Source organism: Hesperophylax consimilis, chromosome 6 (genome assembly GCF_061612785.1).
Source record: "Hesperophylax consimilis isolate HC1 chromosome 6, BYU_Hcon_1.0, whole genome shotgun sequence".
Taxonomy (NCBI): domain Eukaryota; kingdom Metazoa; phylum Arthropoda; class Insecta; order Trichoptera; family Limnephilidae; genus Hesperophylax; species Hesperophylax consimilis.
Window position 1 is genome coordinate 40,634,680 of NC_142841.1, and position 26,707 is coordinate 40,661,386.

The window sequence follows — 26,707 nt, forward strand, 5'->3', positions numbered from 1 at the left end:
ATTATGTAAATCCATAGACCATAGACCCCCTTCTTCCCGAAGATTCCCACCATCCTCCCTTAAACATCACCATTACTAACAACTTCCTAAACATTTACTCTAATAGTGTTCCTAAATATTCATACAATTTTGCAAGGGCAGATTATCCACTGATAACAAAATATTTAGAAAGTACAGACTGGTCCTTTTTAGACAAAAACACAAATGTTAACCAAAATCTTGAATCTTTTTACTCCATCATCAACACGGCTATTGAAAAATATGTTCCCTTAATTCAATTCAAACCATCAAAGTTCCCCAAATGGTTTAATAATGACTTAAAACACTTAATAATTAACAAAAAAATCTGGCACAAAAATTTCAAAGAGAGCAACTCTATCTCAGACTACAAAATATTTATAATAAAAACACATAAATTTGTTTTTGACCACGATAGTTTTATTTTCACTCTACCGGTTTCGGAAGATCCCTTCCTTCGTCAGGAGAATATTTAAAACTAATCTACTACACAAAATATTGACACATAAATACAAAAATGTCTTATAGTCCTATTCTTGACATATTTCCAGTTAACCGCTCTGTTCTTCCTGGAATTCCCGTAATTACCCCTTCCACTTTGTCGACATCTCTCTCAAACACTTAACATTTTTGTATTTATGTGTCAATATTTTGTGTAGTAGATTAGTTTTAAATATTCTCCTGACGAAGGAAGGGATCTTCCGAAACCGGTAGAGTGAAAATAAAACTATCGTGGTCAAAAACAAATTTATGTGTTTTTATTATAAATTATGATGAGCCACAAAGTGAATGCTTTTTACAATTACGTACAAAATATTTCATAAATATAGAACTGACTGTAAAAAGCTCTCCAAAAAATTATATCAAACATACATACTCAACACAGAAAAGTCTATTCCTTCAAATACCAAAAACTTTTTTACACATGTAAACTCACTAAGAAAAAACAAACCTAGCCTACCAACATACATGTATTTCGAAGGGAAAAGTAGTAGTGATACTAATGACATCGTTAATTTGTTTGCCGACTTCTTCAAAAATGTTTACGATAATGATATCCCAAATGTTCAACTTCCACCCTTTCATCCAAAGGAATCGGTCCACATTCCCGCTTTACATATAAATGTTCTTGATGTTATACGCAAAATAAAAACACTCGACTTAAAGAAAAAAGCGGGTCCTGACAAAATTAGTCCTGCCTTTCTAATTAACTGTGCATCAATAATAGCCAATCCACTATGTCATATATTTAACCAATCATTAAATTCTGGCTGCTTCCCCGACCTATGGAAAAATTGCTATCTAACACCTGTATTTAAAAAAGGCGATATTCATGATGTCACTAATTACCGACCCATTTGCATGCTCTCAACTATCCCCAAACTGTTTGAAAAACTTATCCTCGATAAAATCTCCATACATATTAACAACATCATTGTAACTAATCAACATGGATTTATGCCAGGCAGATCCACACTAACAAATCTCTCCTTATATGAAAATTTTATAGCATGTTCACTCGAAAACAAAACCCAAGTCGACTCAATATATACAGACTTTGTAAAAGCGTTTGACAAAGTAAATAATAAAATTCTTCTCAATAAACTTAGTCAAATCGGAATTAAGGATAAACTATTGGAATGGATAAAAAGCTACTTAACAAATAGAAATCTACAAGTAAATAATAATTCTAACCTTTCACACAAATTCATAGCTACTAGCGGTGTACCCCAAGGGTCACATTTAGGCCCAATACTGTTTCTCCTTTTCATAAACGATATTGTTACTGTATTTGATAAAAATGTTGAAGTGCTACTTTTTGCAGATGACCTTAAACTATTTAAAATTATAAAAACAATAAATGACTGTATTCAAATTCAATTAAATTTAAATAAACTTCAAGATTGGTGCAAAACTAACAAACTTTATCTCAATATTAGTAAATGCCATATTATAAGATTTTTCAGAACAACACAACCCCTTAACTATCAATACAAAATTAATAATGTTTCTCTCGCCTCTGTAAGTGAAATTAACGATCTCGGCATTATTTTCGATTCAAAATTTAACTTTCTTTCACATGTAGAAACAGTCACCAACAAAGGATTAAAAATGCTCGGCTTCATTCTCCGAAATGGCAGAGACTTTAAAAATATTTCAACACTAAAAATCTTATATTCCTCACTTGTTCGAAGTCAAATCGAATATAATTCTCCTATTTGGTGTCCTTACTTTAAAATCCACTCCGACTCTATTGAAAAAATTCAGCATAAATTCCTAAGATACATTAACTATAAACTCGGTCTACCTATAGAATCAATAAATTACAATCACTTGATGAAAGAATTAAACTTACTTAAACTCTCAGATAGAAGACTTATTTCCGATTTGACTTTTATTTTTAAAATTGTCAATGGTATTATAGACAGCCCTGATATATTAAGCCTAATTACCTTCCATATACCCACTAGAACCACTCGATCCAAAATTATTTTTAATTTCAATAACAATATCAGGACTGAGTCATTTAGAAACTCGCTTATACCTAGATTGCATGCAGTTGGCAATGCTTTCTCAGAAGTAGTAGATGTGTTCAACTGCACGGAATATAGTTATAAGAAGGCTATAATAACATACCTCTGTCGTAATTATCAATGTTATTAGGCATAATACCAATCTATTCATAAGTTATCACAGAACCTAAACTATGCACTTACATCAGATATCAGACAGAAGAGTGTTATCTAATAATTTTATATACTTAAACAAAACTATAATTTTTCCCAAAACTGTTATGAGATGTCTTAATGACAGCCCTGATTCAATAGAGCTTACTCTTAGTTCTCAGCAAATTCAACCAAATTCAATATTGAAGGTAACAATAACCTCAATACTAAACTACTGTACGGATTGAAAACAAAAATGCTATTGTACCTATGTATACCAGATGTTATTCTTGTTTAATTTTCAACATAATTTCTCAGTAATTATTCTGTTTAACATAATACTGTTTCGCTCCTGTAAACCACTGTAAACATAAATCATGTATATTGTAAAAGCCTTTTACGGCGTCTAAATAAATAAATAAATAATTTAGTGTATACCAGACATAATTTAGTGTATACCAGACATAATTTAGTGTATACCAGACATAATTTAGTGTATACCAGACATCATTTAGTGTATACCAGACATAGGTAATTTAGTGTATACCAGACATAATTTAGTGTATACCAGACATAATTTAGTGTATACCAGACATAATTTAGTGTATACCAGACATAATTTAGTGTATACCAGACATAATTTAGTGTATACCAGACATACACAAAGCATCCCTAATGATGAAATAGGCCTTGAGGGAAATTATTTTCCTCAGGGGCTTCTTTGTAAAAAAAGTCCCGTTAAAAATCACGGGATATTATAATTGCAGGATTTGTGAAGATGAAAGTATTTATAAAACAAATATTTGCCTCAGGATCATCGCATATCAAAAGACGATCAGAAATGTACCTTTATAATATAATAAACTTAAAAAATTATAACATCTGTCAAAAGTTTTAATAAAATAGAAACACATTTGAAATAAAAAATTATTATTTAATAAAATAGTTTTAATAACTACTTTATCATTTTTCTAAATCGTTCCCACAATCAGTTTTAATTTTGAAAATCAAAGGAAATCTCATTCTGATCCCGAACCGCAGTTAACTGAAAAATACCACCTAAATATTTTTTTACAATTTTAAGATTTCAGAATCTAAATGTAATTGGGAATCTCTCGTCCATTTTGGGGCACCCAGGGTTAACCGAGTGACAATGTATTTGCTTTAAACAATATACGTTCCTAAATGTACTCATGCGTCTCGATGAAAACAGCTAAAGGAAACTACACCACATTTCTAGTCGATTTTGTAATTTAACTTTTTGGTTTGAACTTTCGTTTTCGAGTAAATCGAGCCCAAAGTTTCAATTTTTGTAGTCAAATTTGAAAAGACCCTTCAGTAAAAGCGCACAGAACCCTGCACAGAAAGCGGAAAAAATAAAATGCTCAGTTCTCTACGTGATCTAGAGAATATTAATACAGTTTCCCGTTTGAACTACAAGTTTCCTGAAACCATGTGTAGCTATTAATCGAAGAATTCCTTCCTTCCTTGTCGCACGTATGACGTTCTTACGACTCTACGCGTATCTGATTCTGAATGGACAAGAAACACATCAAACATTACGTTAGTTTGTCACAAACCTATATGTGCCAACGCAAGTTACTAAAAGGAAAGCGAAAACAACAATCATATTTGGTTCACGACGTAATAAACTCAAATTTAATGTACATACGAGTACAGAATATAACTGACTATACCTACCTCAATATGAGTGGTAACATTTTTTCCTACAATGAAGCTATTATTCGAGCACTCAAATGTACATAAATAGTCATATTTGTTACAATTTTTCCTTCGCAGGTTCGTAGTATTCCTACAATGAGAAACAATAAAAGCAAACATCTTTGAAACTTTTTAAACATGTTATAAAATTGTTTTATTTCAGTGACATTGTATGTGTTTGCCATACATTCTCAAAACTACTCGACCAATCTCGCTGAAAATTTAGAAGTTTGTGCTTATTAGTGCCAGAAGAGTTTAGAGAGTAGTTTGATTTTAAATGATAAAAGAAGAAGGGGTCGCCCAAAGAAAACTTAACTCATTATTTCAGTACTGGAATGTGACATAAATTCTTAAAAAAGTCGATAAAATTTAGTTTTTTTGTGTACTTGGTAGTGAATGGTTGAATCAGTGGGGGACGCCAGAGAAATACTTAATGCCCCTCTTGGCAGCCGGACGCGTCCTCGAGTCCTCCAACCGCTTTGTGTTTTTTTTTAGCATTTTCAAGGGAAATGAGGCAACATCCCTTTGAAATTATTTTTGAAATCAGTCAATCAACATTTTAAATAAACTTAACAACTAGTAATCAGAACTTTATAGTAATATGATTAGAGTGCAGTGTGTTAAAAGTGAATAATCGAAAATTCTGCTAAAAAAATATTCTAAATTCGCTGAATTTGAACTTGGGACGAGGATCGGTAACTGTAGGTACGCCAGATGTTTTCAACGGAATTCTCGGAAACTCTGAAGGCCCTAACAAGTGTTTCGCTAAGCCCAAGGTAATTTACTATCCCAACTGTCGCTTTTATTGCGGGCACAATGCACCACTAACCAACACAATCACCAGGAACAATGATGAACTCGACGAACGTCACAGCGGTGCTGCCAAGGTCTGGTATCTATGAGATGATATTGTGTCAGCGCTTAATTAGCAGCAGGCACATACCTGGACGGATGACAAACCTCGTGCTGGCGTTGTTGGTGGACGTGGTTCACTCTTTGTCTGCAGCAGCTGGTCCAGTGTCTTCACCACCTAGGATTCTTGCTGCAGAGTCTCCATCGTCTATCTTCGTTGAATATCACAGCGGTGCTGCCAAGGTCTATAATCTATCTATCTATGAGAGGATATTGTGTCAGCCTTTTATTAGCAGCAGATACAAACCTGGACGTGCTGGCACTGTTGGTGGACGCGGTGCACTCTTTCGCTGCAGCAGCTGGTCCAGTTTCTTCACCACCTAGGATTCTTGATGCAGAGTCTCCATCTTCTATCTTCGTGTTACTTGTTCCTGTACTTAATTTTATTTAACTTAATTTCATTTCTGTTATTTGTTTTTGGGGTGTTATGCCGTTGGCTAAAGAAGGAGTTAGCGCAACACGGCATAATACCCCAAAAACAAATAGCAAAAATACTTTTGGTCGTGAAAATCTTTAATCATATTTAACTTAATTTCACTTTATTTTTTAGTATTTATATTTTTTGTAATACCTGCATCAACTGTAAAGCGCCCCTGAGGTGATATCTCACAAAATCGGCGCTACACAAATTGTCCAATAAATAAATAAATAAAATTATCTAGCATTGGAATGAAATAATCATGTGTTTTAAAATGTGGCATAAGTGATGTAGATGAATCAAGAAGGGTGTGCAAGTAAAATCTATCGCGTTGATTGTGAATGGTAAAAGAATTCGAGGACTCCCGAGGAAGACATGGTACGATCAAGTGAAACAAATACTTAAAATAAATAAACTTTTTCGATTCTCTAATAAAATTATTTCCACCTTAAAAATACACGCAGTTTTCAGGGACACTAGAATTCAGAATTTAAATAATTTACTCCAAACCATTCATAACCTCGAGCAACGTCAAGTATACGTCAGATAGTTAATAATGGATAATAGAATTATGAATGACACAAGAACTGTCTTGTTAGCATGTTTCGTGATCCAAATCTTTGCCTAGTCAAGGCCTAAATTTCCAATACAAAACTGCGTTTACCAGATTCAAATTATCCACGATGTTAGGTGAGTGAGTGAGACGGATTGCTGAACTATTGGGCTAAATGGATTATTTTTCCGTATTTGTAAAAAGCATTAACTCTGTGGCTCGTCATAATTTAAAATAAAAAATTCATAAATTTGTTTTTAACACTTTAATTTTATTGAAACTCTACCGGTTTCGAAAGAACCCTTTCTTCATCGGGAGAATATTAAAAACTAATTTATTTGTTTTTACGGGTTACGAATAACCTGACAATATTTGATTATCTTTATTATTTTATTACAACCCCAATGGAAAATGTTGCTTGTGTTGTGTTGGAGGACTTATTGAACACACTATGCCTTGGCGGTCACAGGAACGCGATGTCATCTCAGCCACCGACCGGTCAATTACCATTCAATTTGGTTGAAAAGTACTTCAAGTGTTATTCCTTATTCAGGTGGGGTTCAACATCACATGCAGAACCAAAAAATAAAATTGATATGAGATATTTTTTCAATTTGAAAAAACGGAAGCAAAAGTTATACCACAAATCGACTTCAAATTAAAGTTATGTAGATTAACCAGTTACCCGCTTGTATTACAAATTGATGGACACCATGTATAATGCACAGAACTCTTTTATTAAAAAATGTAACCATTTCATGTACCCAACGTAAAAGCCCCACAAACGTACAAAAAAATCGCCCGGGTGTATATATTCGCGATTTAATATTATTGCTATTGTACGTGCCCGTTTTTATTGGGCACCAGTGACTTTTTTCAAGTTTTCGATAAATGCTCCAAAGAGAAACTCAATGTCACCAGTCATTTTTTCAAGCGCCGTATTAATGTTTGTACAAGGAGTAAGTACGCGTACCTATGTCCTATTTGGGTTAAACGTAACGACTTTACGGAGCACTTGGAGCAGCACTTAGTAGAATGACTGCTAGTATGGAACGTGAAGGGTCGAAGGTTCTATACCGAGTTGGTAATCACAATCAGCTTGTTATTGCGAAATTATATTCGCATCATCTCAAGCGATTCGTAATTCATATCATGCAACTTGTAGTATTTATCACATGAACGAGATCGCTCATGTCCTCAGTAAACTATTTGTAACTAGCTGATGCTTAGTACCAGGCGTTGCTGGGTACTTATAGATTGTTTGAGGTAAAGTTTTGAGGTTGTGAATTCCAGAGTGGCTGACAACTGGGTGCCTTTTTAAGGTGTAAATAATATTATTGTTGGTCTCATTTGATCGTGCTATGTCTTCCAGGGGCGTCCTCGACATCTTCAACTACTCATTCTAAGTCAAACATTATCCTTACATCTCTTTCTTCGTTCATTACATACGTCTCATTACCAAGAATAATTATTTGATTCATGTTTTCCTCGGGCAACCCCGACTTTTACTACTATTCACTTCATTTAGTATCACGAAATCCACATTGTTACTTTTAAAAAACTACATTACTTCGACTCTAATTCGATTCCTTATCTCAATCCAGTGTCGGATTGAGATAAGGAATCGAATAATCGGTTAAGTCTTTATAAAGCGTCGTTAACTTCTTCTGCCATTCAAATATGGAAAAACTTCTGGCACTAATAACAAAAAACTTTCAGAGGAATCGGATGATTGATATAGGAACGCGTGCAGTACAAACAGAGAAAAAATCATTTTTACATATACATACGTTATTATGCAAAACGTACTCCATCAAGTCCTAAGTTCTTGAGGAATTTATCTTGATTTACAAAAGATTTTTTTTTTAAGATTAAGTCCTGTGTTCAAAACTGGATCACGGAGGGAAAAGAAAAATAATTGATACATGGTGTCCGCAAACTAGTGGGACAAGTGGAAAACAGAGGAATCTACATAATATTTGGAGTCGATTTTAAAGTATGACGTTTTTAATTTGATAATTGATCAACCGAGTACATAGTTAAAAAAAAGTCGAATTTGAAAAAAATCGCACGCTACGGAGTTACATCAGCTTTTCATTGATTTTAAGATTTGATAAGGCGTAGACCCAGCTCCAATAGTTTATTAACCCTGTAGTCTCCGAAAAAATATAAAAAAAGTAATTGAAAAACAAAATATCATTGGAGAAGAAGATATTAATAATAAAATCCTGGATTCGATTCAGTTGAGACCGTTACCTTTTCTTCTTTGTCTGCTTTTGTTTCGTCTTTTGTTTAGATTTACTATTATTATCTCCTCCTTCAGGGATATATTACATTGGTGGATATAACCTTCAAAGTTATTAAAGGGGTTGAAAAGAATGTTCAAAAACATTTGTTTTGTCTTGACGTGTATATTAGAATAAAAAAACATTAAAACTATACGTTATATCAAAATGGATACATTACGTGTTATTTAATTTGGTATTGCGATAAACTTCCGATCTCTATCACACTCTTTTCGTAACTCAATCATTAGATAATCATAATTTAACAATTGACAGAGTAATACTTTACCTTGTTTTTATACTGATTTTTCCTTTTAAAATTCAAGCTGTGCTAAAATACCTGATAAAATTATGACTGTAAGCTATCACCTGATGATGATGTGACAGCTTACAAGCGTGATATCTTACAAGCCAAGTGATGACTTGATAGCTTACAGTCATAACTTTACAAGGTATTTTAGCAAACCTCACTGCTCGAACGTTACTTGGTGATGTGTCACCTCCGAACGAAAATTGGAAAGATTGGATCATTACGCATAACTTATCTTCACTCTGCCTGCACAGTAAAAAATATTTAAAAACTATCTTAGTCAAAGAAAGAAATCCAGCCTAGACGAATTTGTAGTATTTAATTGAAAACTATAGCTAATAATTATGAGGAAGTGAAGAACCAATTACAAAGAAGCCTTGATCAAGGAGGAACCATGATTTTTTTACTTGAATAAACAAGGGTTCATCTAATCATATTTTTGCATTGGCTTCGTGGTAAATTGGCGTAGTGGTCCACTGCATTTTGTCGTATTTTGCGTATGGATTAATCTATTTACATAATTAGACAACGGCCTTGTGTATTTTCTGTTGAATGATCTCTTCATGTTTTTCACGATCACTGCACACTAGTTTTAGGTTAAGTATCTAATTATAAATTGTTTTAAGTAAGATATTTTTTCTCCAGTGTGATTTAAACCAATTTTGTGATTGTTTTGACAAATTCGTAATAAATTATGATTTTATTTTAATAACAAAACTTTTGTCTTTTTGATTATACAAGAAAGTGTACCAAGATCTGATAAAATTAAAGGAAATTATGCAGGTATGAAAAAATATTATTGTGGTTGTTTTGTGAATAACAATTTTTTTAAATTTATTTTTTTATGATATTGTTAAGTTTATGTTGTGAAGAAACGAATGCAGCATTTTGTGAATCAGTACAGTAACCTGGAAAAAAAATCGAGACGTTAATCTTAATCAGTTTAATAAAAATCAAATTTATTATAAAGTGATTTTTTCCTGTAATACCGTGACAAAATATTTTCAAAAGTTTTAATTGAAATTATTTTAATATTAAGATAAATAATTGAGGCCGTGTGAAATAAATGTATACACATATTTCACGGGCTGTGAAAAGCAATGTGGGCATCCACGGAAAATAATGTTTACTTTAGGAATCTATGATCAGAAATATTACTAATTTAGGTTAGCTATGAAATAAGTATTCCAACGAAAGATAATAATTTATTATCTTTGATAAGATGACGTGTACCCGGCTTGGCTGGGAGTTATCCTTAGGAGATAAACATACGAGTATAATGTACGAAATTTTTCTCTAGGCCTTTTTAAGATGTATAGTTCCGTAGTACATTATTTTGATGTATCTCATAAGGTTTAGAAAGCGTTGGCAATGTATATATTTTATATATATAAACCTTTTGAAAGAAATTTTCTAAATTAAAGTGAAAACCTCGTCAAAATCAAAAGTGTTGGGTAGTTTAGAAGAACTAAGCCCACTAACAGATAGACGCGGAAAGCGACTTTATTTTATACTATTTAGAGAAGAAGAAATCTTAACGAAACATGAAACAGGACAAGACACAGAAAAATAAAAGATAACGGTCACTACTATTAGTCGAATCTAGGATCTATTGTCTTACCGGGACAGGGGTCTTAAACCACTCGACCATTGAGACCTATTTATTAATAGTCATTTTTGTCGATCTCATATTTCAAATTCAGAATTAACAATATCATCTTGTAACTATTTGTTTCTATATTTATGACATCTACCCTTTTAAATCTAAACAAAGTTTCTAATGAAATTGGTTTGTAATCTAGATAGTGTCTCTGATAAACATACTTGATTTTTTATTTAAACGGGATATCTTCAGTTCCATTTTTCACTTCTTATTTAAAAGTCTATAAGGACGGGTTTTTTCGGAGAATTTGAACAATTCATCAAATTTCAACGTTCATTTCCGGGTTCTGTGAAAGTCCTATTCAAGTTCTGTTACTATATTGTTAAAGGCTAGTTGCTTGACCAAACGGAAATTAAAACAGAACTTGAAAAAATCTTTCACAGAACTTGAAAATGAATGTTGAAATTTGATGAATTGTGCAAATTCTCCGAAACAACCAGTCCTAAATGAATATTCAGGAACAACTTTAAAAAATCTTATTTTGAAGGTCTGAAACAATAGATCCTGGGTTCGTTTCCTAGTTGTGACCGTTATATTTTTTTTCTTAATTCTTTAACTTGTTCTGTTTCATGTTTCATTTATATTTATTTATATTATCTTCTTCTTCAATGATATATTACATTGATGGGTAAAACCTTCAAAATAAGTTAAGAAAAAAGTTTTTCCTGAATTTATTTTCAATTTAAGAATTTGGCTTTTTAGAGAGGTAGGTAAGTTTTGGTCTGAATTCTGTCGTTAGTCATATCTTGTGAGGTAGTCTATTTCGATTTGGTTCTTTCTAACTTACTAGCTTTGTCCACATCAACAATATTATTGACAGAGCAGCAGTACTTACGGACTTTGCTGGATTCCCAACCAATTAATTCTCCAGTTCTCTGGTTCTCCTCTTCCAACCAATCCTGCAGGGGCTTGAAGAATTCCAGAAGTGCTCCAGCATCCATCTTCCTCTGCCCAGTTAAAATCTCCATAGCGTCTTGCCAAGGACGCGATGACCCCATCCGGAGCATCTTACTTTAAATAATCACAAAAACATTATTAATTATTTTGGAGGGTGAAAAAATAATATTTTCATGATGTCGGAATACGTGTTCCGCAATCATGATAATATATTTGTAATATCCTAAAAGTTTATCAGGAAACCTGTTAATTCATTCGTAAGGCCTGCAATTCCATTTTTAACTGGAATTACCAATAGTTTGAGCGATCTCACCGTCAAGACATCAACACGAAAGGCAAAACACGACAATATTGCGCAATATTGACATGTCATGAAATATCCATATTTTTACAAGAGCCTTAAGAAGCGGCGTTTCCTTTAGCACGTCTTCCACATCTTCCCAAGGAACATTTTCAGTTAGCGTATATCATTTTTGTTGCTCTGATGAAATGACATTCATATTTATCAAAAATATTTATAAAATCTTACGCGAGGGCGTTTCCTGCTTCAGCGCTTTGGTAAATGTCACAGGATGACATTTTCTTAGTCTCATCTCCAGGAACATATTGTCTGGCTTTCTCACAGAGGGCACGGTGGAATTGGAACTGGATTATAGAACTGACGTAAAATCTGGAAAAAATGTTTATTGGAATTTATGTATGCTTATAATGCGGCAACAACCAATGCAACATTTGAGAAAGACGGGGAACAGGCGTGCGCTTGCGCAAACTGATGGCCAAGTTTAGTAATGAGTAATGACAAATTAGAGAGATCTAATAAATTTAATAATATTAATAGTAATGAAGGATAAAATAGCAACTGTCAATCATGTAATACGCGGTGTTTTTATTATAGTATCCTCTGTGTGCAATTTTTATTACATTACTCTCCAAGCTTAAACTTTCTAATAAAAGTGTATTGATCTGCATTGACCTGCAGGTAAATCTGTCAACAATTTTAACAAATTAAATATAGGTATATTTCACATTATGTTAAAAAAACAAAAAATAAAATAATTACATATGTTGTTATTTGGTGCAGTTATAAATATGTAGTGGTTCCGACTGCACCCAAAGTAGCCGATCATATGTCGGGAGCTCACTCGTATTTCTACTCTCTGGCTACTCCAGCAGAGTAACTCATAGACCCAAAGGGACGGGCGCATGTTCTCGACTAGACTAGTAAGACTTTTATTGAAATTATCTACGATAATAAACTTCTTTTAATCTTGAACCAATCAAACAATTATTGAAGACTCCCGTACTCAGTATACTGAGTGATAAAACTTACATTAGTATTCCCAGATATTACAAGTAGGTAGGAGGAGGTAGGGGTTAAAGTAGGTGAAGGGGAGTGGAATATGTTTGAAATGGGGTTATTTGACAAGTTCAATTGTTTATTTAGTAGAATGTTTTTTTTTGGTTTGGATTTGTTCAATGGTAAACCTATCAAATTTCTGTGCAGCACGTCTTTACCCGAGGTTTTATTAAAAAAAGTGATGTTTGTATGTTAGGTGTGTTTCGAATTTTGAAAAACATAAACTATTTATGCACTTCAAGTGTTCAACCACCCTTTTTTAGTAAAATGTTTTATATATTAAATTCATGTACAATAAAGTGGTACTAAAAGCAAAGTTATTTTATTATAATTATATATATCCACAAAATGTTTGTGCATGTGAAAATTTAAATTTGTGATCATTACGCAAGAATATTTCACACCGAGCACAAAACGCATAACATCTGAAACAATCTAAATTATTATGTTTGATTACCTGGCATACTCTACATCAGCTGACACGTGAAATTTGGCTCCAGCGTCAAAGTCCTTTTCCGTCCTCCTAACTGGAGGCTCAATTCCTTGGATGGCCTCACGAAGTTTCCAGTAGTGGCAATTATAGTTTTCTGTCTTGGTTTCTCCCCTAAAGATGGCGTAACGGTATGTGTCCAGCAAGTATGCGAAGGGCAAGGACACTATCTTTTTAACACCCTAGAATGAGGACAGAAATCTAATTACTAATTAGATAACCAAATAGTGACTACCAAGTACCAATATCTTTCTACAAATTTACTATGCATAATCATTTATTTGTGAACTCTACCTTCCTAAAGAGATTATTTATTTCACTTTGAGTATCATCAGGTTCCTCGGGCAAAAGTCCAATTTTCCTCAAGTGCTTGGGAGTATTTACTGATAAGACTATAACATCTCCAACAGCGTCTTGAAAACCTTCAATCAGTTTGAAAATCACACTTTAATAACTGATAAACTAGTCGTTCCGTGGACAGTAATCCTCACGTCCAAAAAATTATGTTTCTCATTTCTGTTATTTAATAAATCAAAACCTCTGTAATCATAAGATATATTTGGAGGTACTTTAAGTCCTGATAAAATATTTCAAATACGGAAATATATAATTTGTTCAAAGAAACGTCACTAACTCAAAGACTCTTCTTTTATCAAACTTTCTTCAGGAAGGTAGGTACCATAATACTGAAAAGGTCATTCAAAGTTAGCCACCTAGTCATTTAAAATTTTTTTTTTTTTTTTTTAAATATTTTTATTTATTTTATAAAATACAGTATAATGTTTAAATTTACATAGTAAGAGCATATTTCAATAAAAATTAACATGTTTACCTTTACAAGAGTCTAAAACTCGTGTGTAAAGGGAAAATAATAAAAACTTAACATACATATGTAAATAGAAGAAAAAAAGAATCATAAAAACATATAAAGTGAAGAGATTTTAGTTTTTTTATACAATAATTTATAAAATAATATAGTGAGATATCATCGTCATTCTAATTCGTTAAATTATTTATTGTAGTGAAGTTAATTTTATTTTTAAATTTATTAAAATCCGGTTCTAATCTCATCTCAGTCGTTAATTTATTAAACCATACCACTCCAGTGTACGTGTAATAGTGTTGTGCTAAACTGGTATGCATTAATGGAGTCCATAAGCGACCCATTGTATTTTGCCTATTGCTCTCGACACGAACCATGGCATGGTGTGATTTCTTATACAGATCTTTATGGATTTGAAGTAGCGTATTTTTCGTATATGTATTTTTTAGTGATGGGACTTGAAAATCTTGGAAAAGTTGTAAAGTTGGGTAGTCTGATGGTTTTTTTATTAAAATTTTTATTAACAGCCTTTGAGTGATTTCCAGCGGTAAAAGTGATGATTTGTAAGCTCCCCCCCACGCAACGATACCATACTGTATTATTGAATGGGCTAGAGCGTAGTAAATATTTTTAAGAATTTTTAAGTTAAGTATATTTCTTAGACTAATAAATATGTAAATGAGTTTTCTTAATCTATTTATGATATTGTTTATGTGAGTTTTCCACTTAAGTTGACTATCTATTATTACACCTAAATATTTAATTTCATTTTTATTTCCTATGGATAAACAGTCATTATTTTGGCAAGTAGATTTTTTTGATATGCATTTTTTTGAATGTATATTAATATTTAATGTAATAAAAGGGTTTATTTTGTTTATACTAAAAATTATATAATATGTTTTTTCAATATTTAATGTTAATAAGTTTTTATCAAACCATTCTTTTAACGTATTGATATCATTGTTAGCAATTATTTCAAGTTCATTCAATGAATTCGCTTGAAATATAATTGCAGTATCATCTGCATATGAAATGAGTTTTCCTGTTAATGGTAATTTAAAGATATTATTAACATATAATATGAATAGAAGAGGGCCCAATATGGTGCCTTGTGGTATTCCAAAGTCACTTGTGTTCGGTTCACTGAGAGTATTATTTATTTTTACATATTGACTTCTAGAGTTCAGGAAACTTTCTATCCACATTTTGGCATTATCTATAATTCCTATTTTGTTAAGCTTGTAGAGTAATTTTTTGTGACTTATGCTGTCGAAGGCTTTCTTTAGGTCTATGAATATTGCAAGAGATTTTTTGCTTTTGTCTAGTGCTTGGTGTATTTTTGTTGTTAAATCTATGATTGCGTCCTGTGTGCTTATTTTTTCGCGAAATCCAAATTGTTGGTCACTCAATATATTATTAGTTTCAATAAATTTTAGCAGTTGTTTTTTTGCTACCTTTTCAAAAATTTTTGAGATATTTGATAATACTGATATAGGTCGGTAGTTATTAATTTCTTTAGTATCACCTGATTTAAAAATCGGTGAAATAATAGTTTTTTTGTAAATAGATGGAAAGATTCCTTTTTTAAGACTATTATTTATGATATGTGTAATAGGTTTTTTCAAAAAGTTAAGATTTTTTTTCAGAATTTCAACGGTTATCCCATCAAAACCTGGTGCGGACTCAGTTTTTAGGTTTTGTATTATAACAACAGTTTCTTGTTCGGTTATCGTTTCGAATGTTTTTACCGTTTTATTTAATGAAGCTACTGGAATTCCTGATGTGGTGGTATTATCTATGTTGTTAGTTATTTCGTTTGCGAGATTTTTTCCGACATTTGAAAAAAAATTATTGAAAGCATTCGCACATAGTTTTGGGTTATCAGAAACTTGCATCATATTATTGTTAATGTGCAGCTTTAAAATGTCACTTGTCTTTCTTTTTTTATCAATTATTTCATTTATTGTTTTCCAAATTTTTTTACCACTGTTACCTGAATTTAACATCTTTTGTTTGTAGAATTCTTCTTTGGTCATTTTAATTAGTGCCGTTAGTTTATTTCTGTATTTTTTGAAGTGTAAAATAATCGAATTATTTAGTGGGAATTTTTTTGTAAGTTTAAATAATTTTTCTTTTTCTCTAATGGAAACCACTAGACCATTGGTAATCCATGGTTTTATTTTTTTGAATTTTTTTTTATATATTTTTTTGTGTATTTCACAGCTTGAATCTTTTATATGCTTTTGTAAGGTGTCATGAAATTTTAAAGCACTATTATTTACATCTTCTGTGCAGAGTATAGATTCCCATGTTTCGTGAGACAGTTTTTCATGAAGTATTTGTTGGTTTATCGATATTTTAGGCATGTTAGATTTATTACTATTATTAATGTTTTGTTTTTCTATGTTAAGGTTAAGAATACATGTATGATGGTCCGTTATGTTGTTTCTCCATATTATTGTTTGAAGATTATCAATGTAGTTGGAATTACACCATATGTGATCAATACATGATGGTATTTGATTATTAAATTCTCTAGTATATTTATTAATACAGGGTTAAAAATTTAAAGCGGTCATCATGTTAATATAATTGTCCTTTTCAATAGTGTGATTATTTTCAGCAATGTTAATATTAATATCGCCAATTAGAAAATTATTTGTACATTTATTATTTAAAATAATATTATTCAATTCTCCAATAAAAGTGGATATAACAGCAGAGTGTGTCCTGTATATTGATATTATTTGTATAGGTAGTTTATTATTAATGCTCAGTCTTATAATAATACAGTTTGCATTAGTCATATTCGTTTCAGTAAAGAGTACGTCTTTAAATATCGTCTTCGTGTATATAACAATACCACTATTTTTGTCATATCTAGTAAAAATAAGGCTTGCTTGAACAATGGAGATTTTCGAAATAAAATGCCAAATGGGTGAGTTAAAACAATATTTTACATTGTTTCACGATTCGTTCCCAATTGGGTAGTGTAGAATAATCTGATAGGAGAATTGACATTGATTTCCTTACCCGGATTTGCTGCTCTTCTAAAAATACTGGGCAGGTGTTTGTATTGCAAATAGTATTGCACATGTCCCATTTCCTGATGAACTACTTCAAAATCCAGCATGTTGACTTTTGTGCATTGCTTTATCCTACAGAATCAACCATTTTTCAATCACACCAACAAGAAATGCTTTTAACTGATACAAAATAGTCGATCTTCGTAGATTACCTAAAGTCTTCTCCATTAAAGAAGTCCCAGGCGGAAGCATAGCAGGCTAGTAGCCGTCCATCATTTGGATTTTCAATAATTGAATTCTCCCAAAATTTTTGAGGCATCTTACTCAGATTAAGAGATTGGTAGAATTCGTCGGCCATTTGGAACATCTTGAGGACTGTGTAGTTCTGGAAAAAAAATTGAGAATTTTCACAATTACAGCGAGAAAGTTGTTCTAAATGAGTAAGATTCCGCCAGCTTATGTGCAATGTTATTGCCTGTGTTGAGTACAATCGTGGGGGGACTACCCAACGGTAGTCCATTAAAATGCGTGGAGTAAGTATATCAGACCTGCGTAAGTATTAGGGCTCTATAGAAGCTCGAATAAATCTGGCTTCCACTCACTGGAATAAAACTGGACTTCTTGTATAGGGCTAGCGGATTCTTCAGTAGTATCCGGTTGCTAACCCTATACGAATATCATTTACGCCCAATAATTAAATTTAGGAGCCACCTCTGTGCTTAAGCCCCACATTAATTTATAAACCTACTTGATTCTGTTCAACGGAGGGCGGTCCGATTGCCATCTCTAATACACAGACGCAATGTAGGCATGCCAAGTCTGTTCAACAAGTATTATAATGGAGCCTGCTGTAAGTAGCTAGCAGCATTGATCCCCAGAGCACCGGTGTACGTACGTTAAACTTGACGTACACGAGAGGAATACCCGTTCACAGTTGATCTTGGCTTCGTGAGAACAGGCTGCTTCGTCGACTCGTTTATTTGTAAGACGGCTCGTATGTGGAACGAGCTACCGGCATCTGTTTTTCCTCCTTTATACAATCCTGACCCGCCTCACAACTCTGCCCAACTGGGTGGCGACATAGCTACCCTATCTATTTTGTACAGACGGAGCGGTTTTACGAGGTGGCACATAAAAAAGGAGGCCGAGAAAATGAAGTTATTGCGCTTGCTCCATCTGCTGTTTTTCAGCATCGCTTTGCCTGCGATCCGTTCCGTGTCGGTTTTTTTTGCTACATTTCATAAATCTCCGACTAAACAATGACGTAAAAAAACGCGTTAACAGTAGAATATATGTTTAGCAATGGTTTTATCTTCAGCTACTTTATAGTCAATACCTGTGCCATCATATTACTGGTAACGTTTATGTATGGCTTATCTGGATATGGCCTGCTAATTGGTTCCACGTTGCTCCAGTCCTGAGCCCAGATGTTTCCTGAAAGGAAACTAAAATTATTCATCTGAGCAAAAAAATGGCGAGGTAATTAAACCCGATGTTATGTTCGTTTTGTATGCGAATTGCCATGGTAAAATTTAACGTAATATTTGGAAAGGTTGTTGAAGCTGAAGTTTGTGTTGGCCAGAGCAATAGGAACATAAAATGAATCAACTGGTGACATTAACAAAATTAAATATTATTGTTTACTATGAACAAAGAAAATCAAAATAAAATAGTACCCACTTCAGTAGAATTAAAAAAAGATTTATTTTTAGATATAAAATTCTATCCTAAAAAAAAATGTTAAAAATAGGTAAAAACACGAGATAATCGTAAGACAATGTGGGTCACAAATTACTACTGCGATGGGCTGTTCATGTTAAAAGAATGCCAGTTGATAGGATACCAACACCTTTGGTCAAGTATGAGCACCATTGAAAGAAACCCAGAGGAAAATGTGGATAGACTTCGTGGAAGAGAATGGATCAGGACGGGTACTGAGGACTGGAAGTAAGTGGTGAGGGACCGCAGCCAGATGAGAACATTTGTGGAGGAGGTCAAATCTCACACTGGGATATAGCCCCTAATAATTATTATCAACAATATTTTTTTTCCTTTGTTCTCCATCGCAAACAAAAAACAAATCACTGCTGTAAACACCGGTCGATCTACATTTAGCATTGATAGTTAAAACTAAAACACTTCAGTAGAATTAAAAAAAGATTTGAGGTTTTAGAGATAAAATTCTATCATAAAAAATAATTTTAAAAATAGGTTCGGTACGTTAATAAAACAAATGGACCTCACCGAGCATGTGGGCAGGAATTGGCCCTTTGCGCGAAATAACAGAATTTCCGTACTTGTTCCACAGCTGTTTTCTGACATAAGCATGGATCTGAAGATAAAGAGGTTTCAGCTGGTCCCATATCTTTTTCATCTCGTCCTCAAAATCATCCTGCTCGTACTCACTCAGCCAAAATTCCGCAGTGTTCACGAAGTCTGAAAATAAATTACAAAAATATTTGTCCTTTTTGACAATTCATAAAATTAATGGATGTTTCGGCTGTTAAATTGGTGTTAAACTTACTATTCATTGCCATAGCTTCATTGCTAAGCTCGACGTACTCAATGAAGGTTTCCTTGACCTTAGTTCCAGCTTGCTTGTGCCACTGCACCCAGGCGCTCTTCAGTTCATCTGGGTTTCTGCTGCTTGCAAATATCTCTGTGATATCTGAAACATCAAATGAACAAAAATACCACCTTGATCGAGATTACCATAATACCAGTGTTTTAACTAGCTAAGCATCAGGTCCGTCGTCTAATTTAATTAATTCGATCGATTTCTTTATTTTTTCGTCTTTTCGGGAGGTTGATCACGACTACTACAGACTTGTACTTCTTTTCTGGCATTATTTTCGGATTTTAACGTTTTTAGTACGGTTGTACGTGGTTGTCCGTGCATAGGGCACAGGGATCTCAATTAACTGCATTCACTCAAATTACTACCTCTGCCAGCTGCGTGCCTCACCAGTGATCGAATATATATATATCTATCCTTTGGCTTTTGCAACATATATTTCCGGATCATAATTTGTACCTGGGTTAACTGAAAGATTGCATTTCGTGGAATTGTTGAAATCGCAGATCTTCGCGTGAAAATAGTTGCTCCGCATCGATGATATAATCTTTTCAAGTCTTTCAAACTTGTCATCAGGAAGCGCTGACGTTCCAATTATTGCGTTTTTTTTAAACATCCTCTTTAGGTTATAGTCTTGGAAGCTAATCCAGTCGTAGGAGATAGTAGTCTCTCCCCGAGCTAGTTTCGCTTGTCTTGCGTTCTGCAGCAACACTTGAATCTGGAAATACACAAAATAATCATTAAAGAAACGTTAAAAAAAATAACACTATACAAAATATATAATTCTTCTGCAATACATACACAACCAAATATCAGAGACACTCACTAAACAATGGGATAAATGATCTCTGAAATAACCATTTTAAGCGTAATCCACACCAGCATGTTGTTGAATCCAACAAATTATGGTAGCGTTAGTAATGTAGTTTAAGTGATTTATCTTCATATTTAGTTTTTACTTTAAAGCTATTTCATGCTTTACTTTGTGTATATTTTTAGATAGCTCACTAGATATTTTTTGTTCTTATAATTCATGTAAAAGCCCATTAAACCAAATAAAATAAAAACCAAAAAAATCATAGTTCCTTCATTTTTAATATCGATGTGTTTAACACGAGCCTCGCAGGATTCATAGCATTCCTAAGAGAGTAGCGTTCGATCGTTGCGGGAAACTTAGTAGTGTTAGTGTGTGTATTGTTTTTGTATGGGTTGAATCTGTAGTCTTTTTATTTTTTTGGAGATTTTCCTTTTCTACTAGTTAGTATTTATATTGTATTGTATTATTTATATTCATATGTTTTTCTACCAATGAATCTTCTGTGGAAACTTTACTGGTTTATGCAACTTGGTAAAAATGATTTGTATTAAAATATATTTGTATAACTGTTTGTTTCCCAAATAAAATAAAATAAAAAAATAAAATAAAATAAACTTTTAACTGGGTATTGGAGACAACTACCCTACTTATTTTTTATAACTCTTTTAAAAGTGTGGTTATCTCACCCGATATTCATAATTCGCTTGAGTTCTATTGGTTGCGTACTGCCATTCAGCTTTGTAGGCTAAATTATTTCTGATGGACCTGGCTGTATTTAGCTTCTCCATATATGCATATGCTGCCAACTGGGCGTCTTCCAGAGCGGAGTCTTTCCCGTGACTCGAGGGAAGGTCAGTCATACCCAGGATTAATGCTATTGTGAACAGGCATCCTATCAACGCCATCAGTGTCTGAAATGATCGTTTTAAACATAATTTAAAGGACTTTTTTTAAATATTGTAATAAATCAATATCTAACATTGTAGATTGCGCACAACGCATACGTGATAAGCCCAAGCTAAAACAAAACACCTTATTTTCCTTTTTTATAAAGTCATCGGCTGTAATTTTTGTAAAAGAAAAAACATATATACGTACGCCTAATGTGACAATTTAATATTATAAAACGTTTGTTCTGGAAGTCATGCAGGTATAGTGCTAGGAAATACCTTCCTCGGAACGAGAAGTTTTTAATCAAACTTAGTAATATAGGATTATTAAGACATGGAGAAAACATACTAACAAAAAATCTGATAAAAGAATCTCCTCAAAGTATTCGTTATCCCTGTTAGAAACGGGATTGCAGACCCTTAACGAATGAATTGATAGGTTTCCTGATAAACTTTTAGTAAAATACCTTCTTGATAAACGAATTGTCACGATGTCGGAACACGTGTTCTTCTGGAAACTTCTAACATTTTTGCATTTCGTCATTACATGCTATCAAGACAAACGCAGGTGCATTAACACATGTTCCGGCATTAAAACGAATTTGCTAAAAGATTAAGACTAAAGAAGGATTACCAATCATTCAGAGAGATTCTTAATAAATCAGCAATAGTAGGTAAAATCTTTTTTTTACGAACTTGGAATTAAAACTGAATTTAACACGAGATAATTGTAAGACAATGTGGGTCACAAATTAATACTGTGATGGGCGGTTCATGTTAAAAGAATGCCAGTTGATAGGATACCAACACCTTTGGTCAAGTGGGAGCCCCAGTGAAAGCAACCCAGAGGAAAATGTGGATAGACTTCGTGGAAGAGGGTGGAGCAGAACGTGAAGGGTTGAGGACTGGAGGTGAGTGGTGAGGGACCGCAGCCAGATGAGGAAATGTGTGGAGGAGGTAAAATCTCACACTGGGATATAGCCCCCTAATAATTATGATGAACAATATTTTGTTTTTTTTTCATTGTGCTCCATCGCAAACAAAAAATAAGTCACTTCTGTAAACACCGGTCGAACTACTTTTACCATTGATAGTTACACAAAACAAAATAGGTCACTTCGTCAAGCACCTAAAAATTCAACATAAACACGTTGTTTATCTGAACAAAACTATATATGTCATTAGAATATCATGGTTAAAATTTGTCTACCTATATTGATTTGTGCACTGAAAATAACAATGTATTATAGAAATTAGAGACTTAATACAAAATAAAATAAATGTACTTAAGAAACAATTTCAAGACTCGAACTGATTACGTATTCATATACATCTCGTATAATATATATACGCATACAAAACTTAAATCGAACAACCTGTAACCTCTAATAATTCAGCGTCGGAACTTTCAATATTCGATTAAAAAAATATTACACCTTTTAACTGAATTAAAAGCAGACGCATTATCGCTGGTTAGTCTTTATGGTTTCTGCAACTGCCATCTAATTTTATCGGTATTTCAATGGAAGATGCTCCGAGGAGCTGCTGTCATTGATCCCTTCGGCACCGGTGCATAATCGTGAAACACGCCAACATTTGTACACAGTTGACTTCATATGTCTATGCAGTTGACACATAAGAACGGGTTGTTTCTACGACTACTCGGCTGTGGAACTTTTTCCCGGCCTCTGTGTTTCCTCCCTCGTGTTCACTCTTTTCTGTCCTCAAAAAGACACAGCATCTCCAAAGATGGCATAGGTCCCGAGGAAAATTCTTCTCCTGAGGTATAGTTAATTTAGAAATAAAAAAATATTAAAAAAAACTCTGGGCTTTGGTGTAATATTTTTTCATTGATCGGAAAAAATTTGCATTGCATTTGAAAAAATCAAAATCTTAGAAAATACGAAATTTAATTCTTTGAGATTTTTTCAATAAAACTATGTTAAGCTCGTAACCTCATATCCACCATGGAGCTTGGAAACATCGATTTAGTTGCGGAAAATTTTGAATAATTTTACAATAAGAAATGAGATTTCGTCGAAGTTTCATAAAAATTTTACGCCACTGGTTTCATTGAAGATTGTCTTATACATTGATGATTATTTATCTACAGTAATAATATTAAAACAAATCATCATATACTATTCTCGGTTCAGAAGTCAATTGATATTATGATTTCTGTGCACTCTTTATCTACATTTTACAAGACATGTATCTACATAATTAGTGTGTAAGTAATTACAATAAACGATATTAACAAAATTAATAAGTAAATTTAATTTCCTTATCAGCCGTTTTGATTTTCGATATGCTAATTGGTCTGTGGTTTTGATGGTTATATTAAAAACAAGCACACCAAAAGTACATCGTTTTTTTTATATGACCACTCGAGTGATTTTCGGCACATTATGCCGATTTGCAAAACGTCTTGAGTGAGCTCACGCCATAATATGCCACTTTCGACTCGCATTTACGTTTTTTTTTTTTTATGAATCCTAAAAATATAGGATAAACGTTCAAATATAGGTAAATTCATTGGCTTTATAGCAATATAATCAGTTTATATGTCTCCTTAATTAAATTCAAAGGTACGATTTTTTTTTAAATGAGGGCGATTTAGTTACTTACGCGAGCACACATGTGGATATGCTTTAAAAAATATTATCGTTAATAATATAATTCTGAAGAAATGTGGTGAAGTTGTCGAATTCCACTTCATGCAAAAGCTCTTAAAAGGAAAACAACCCAATACAAATCTCAAGTAGGTACGCCCAACAATTGAATTTGGAATTGATCTCCACAAAACTTAATAAATCTACTTGATTCTGTGCAAAGGAAGTCGGTACCTCTGACTGACAATCTTTTGTTAACAGACCGATTACCATCTCTAATGCACAGACGCGATGTGGTCATGCTGAGTCTGTTCTACGGGCATTTTAATCCCTAGTTCACCGGTGCACAGGCGTGATACTCGACGCACACGAGCGGAACACCCGTTCACAGTTGATGTTGGCTTCATGAGAACGAGCCGCGTCTTCGACATGTTTCTGTGTAAGATGGCTCGAATGTGGAACGAGCTACAGGCATCTGTTTTTCCTCCTTCATATAATCCGGTCCTCTTCAAGACCCTCATTAATATATCCTTTTCTACAGCCCCTAGTTTAACCCACCTCACAGCTTTGCCCAACCGGGTAGAGACATAGATTCCCTGCCTTTACATTGTACAGACAGAAGCGCCAAGTGCTATTTATATTTTTTGCGTCGTGGAGCGGAATTCGACAAGTTTATCCAATATTGTGTCATCAAATAAGTGCAACAATTAAAAAGATACCCGTGTGTTATTTGATGTTCATTATTCATAAAAATTTATTTACCAATAGATTTTGAAGAAATTTGACGTCCATTACTTAGTCTGATTATAGATTTTTAATTCAAAAGGAAGTTTTTATTTTATTTTTTTCAAAAATTTGTTAACTATCCCAATATCAAGATTACAAAAAAATCAATATACACTAATATCAAAATTTAATTTACTGTACTGATAAACGTCAACTAAATAGCTGTCAAAAAGAATAATTTGAATGACTTAGTCACAAAATATTTATTAATTTATTTAGCTACCAGTACCTACTTACATATTCTGATTTCTATGATATCCTAGACGCAGTAAATAAAAGAAACTAATTCCTGTATTACTTTCAGCCTTAGCTATATTTTTTTCCGACTTTATGTCCGTGTTAAATCTTCCCCATAGGAAAAACTAAACCCTTCCACACACTGTTCTACAAATGATCATCTAGTCAATCCACATTATGCAAGTGCATTATATAAGCATATAAATACAAAACAATATAAGAACAACATGTCAACTCACCAGAGAATATATCTTAGAAAATCCAATTACTATTTAATTATTATTTAGTGATAGAGCCTGGGCGAACTATAAACGATACTACCTTGGCGAAATAGGAATTAATTATTATTTTTTAAATAAAAACCTTTTTTTTTCAATTTTTAATTTATTTAGTTTATCAAAATATTAATACAAGTCTTGTTGTGTATAAAATATTTTTTTTACACCTGGATTTATGGGTTTAGAAAAATTATTCTTATTAACCCAGAATTATTACACTGTTTGTTATTTTTTTACATTAAGAATACTGATTTATCACCATCTTTTAATCATATTCATTTGTTCAGTGAGTCAACGACAGCCTTCTTCTGTGACGAGACAATGGCGGCCTTCTGAGAGTCGGTGCAGTAGCCTGGAAAGAATTTTTTTAAAATTGTAAAATTAAAATTATAATAAATTAAACATTTTCACATTGGGTAGGCCTCTCTGAGTTTTAAAATAAGTTTTTTCTCCTTTGAAATGGTCGAAATTTTTTCGCTCAAAACAAAAAAAATCTTCATTTTCACTAGTAAATGGCACACTTTGCACTTGCAGTGAGAAAAATTGAGATATCTTCGAGAGAGATGTAAGTATTTCTAGATGACCAATTTTTCTAGAAACCTAACATTCTCTTTCATTTCAAGAATCATAAAAAATCTAATGCTTCGATTCATTATATTTTCATATGATTTTTTTTTCATTTTTCATGGTCGAAATGATTTGTCAAAAAGATTATGTAGTTTATTTATATCGTTATAGTAGATGTATTCTTCCATTTTGATGAGTAATTGATTACTAACTAGGCAAAAGGTTTATTTTTAAAAACAAAGGAGACTACAGAAAGGAACGAAAAAATAATTATAGTCATCCAAGCTTTGAACAAAAAAATCCAAATAAGTGTTTTCAATCCAGAGAAATGAGAATTTTTTTGTAAATATATAAGAATTTTCTACTTCTTCACCCCCAGACAGGCCAATGGATGAAAGTTCGACAATTGAAAAATTTGATCAATTAATTTCACATGGGCACACCAGACTCGCACACAACACACTACAATCGGTTTATTTTTTTAGTACAGTAAAGGTAGTTGAGATCATATTTTATTATTCATTGGTTGAGATCTTGCATTCGTTAACTATAAATGTCTTCGCTGGATCTCAAAAGGTTCCTCAAGTGAAACTATCAACAATCTTGGAAAGGTACTTACGAACTTTAGTGGGTTCCCAGCCAATGTATTCTCCAGTCCTCTGGTTCTCCACCTCTAGCCAGTCCTGAAGGGGCTTGAAGTACTCCAGAAGTCCTCCAGCATCCATGTTCCTCTGTCCAGTGATGTTCTCCATGGCATCTTGCCAAGGGCGAGATGATCCCATTTGCAGCATTTTACTAAGAA

At 33.0% G+C, this 26,707-nt stretch overlaps 2 protein-coding genes across 6 annotated transcripts in view; both read right to left on the minus strand.

Moving 5' to 3' along the window:
* Positions 1-8,851: 8,851 nt before the first annotated feature.
* On the minus strand, positions 8,852-22,741 carry LOC149423373 (angiotensin-converting enzyme-like). 2 transcript variants are annotated; one of them, XM_089632982.1, is made up of 13 exons: positions 22,636-22,741; positions 21,222-21,446; positions 20,178-20,436; positions 19,668-19,811; positions 19,388-19,579; positions 18,480-18,577; positions 17,356-17,528; positions 17,151-17,275; positions 13,586-13,713; positions 13,259-13,473; positions 11,974-12,114; positions 11,383-11,558; positions 8,852-9,792 (listed from the first exon to the last, which is right to left on the minus strand). In XM_089632982.1, the coding sequence occupies exons 2-13, from the start codon at positions 21,438-21,440 to the stop codon at positions 9,719-9,721; spliced, it is 1,944 nt and encodes a 647-aa protein (XP_089489108.1). In that variant the 5' UTR covers positions 21,441-21,446; positions 22,636-22,741; the 3' UTR covers positions 8,852-9,718. The 2 variants fall into 2 exon arrangements, with proteins under 2 accessions (XP_089489108.1, XP_089489109.1); XM_089632983.1 differs by lacking the exon at positions 22,636-22,741 and adding an exon at positions 22,060-22,532.
* A 2,683-nt stretch (positions 22,742-25,424) lies between these two features.
* Positions 25,425-26,707, minus strand: part of LOC149423374 (angiotensin-converting enzyme-like) — a 46,061-nt gene continuing 44,778 nt past the window's right edge. For all 4 annotated transcript variants that reach the window (XM_089632685.1, XM_089632687.1, XM_089632686.1 and 1 more), the window contains 2 exons: positions 26,525-26,700; positions 25,425-25,690 (listed from right to left, as the gene is read on the minus strand). In XM_089632685.1, coding sequence (XP_089488811.1) covers positions 25,614-25,690; positions 26,525-26,700 — 253 coding nt within the window. In that variant the 3' untranslated portion in view covers positions 25,425-25,613. The remainder of the gene's footprint in view (positions 25,691-26,524; positions 26,701-26,707) is intronic.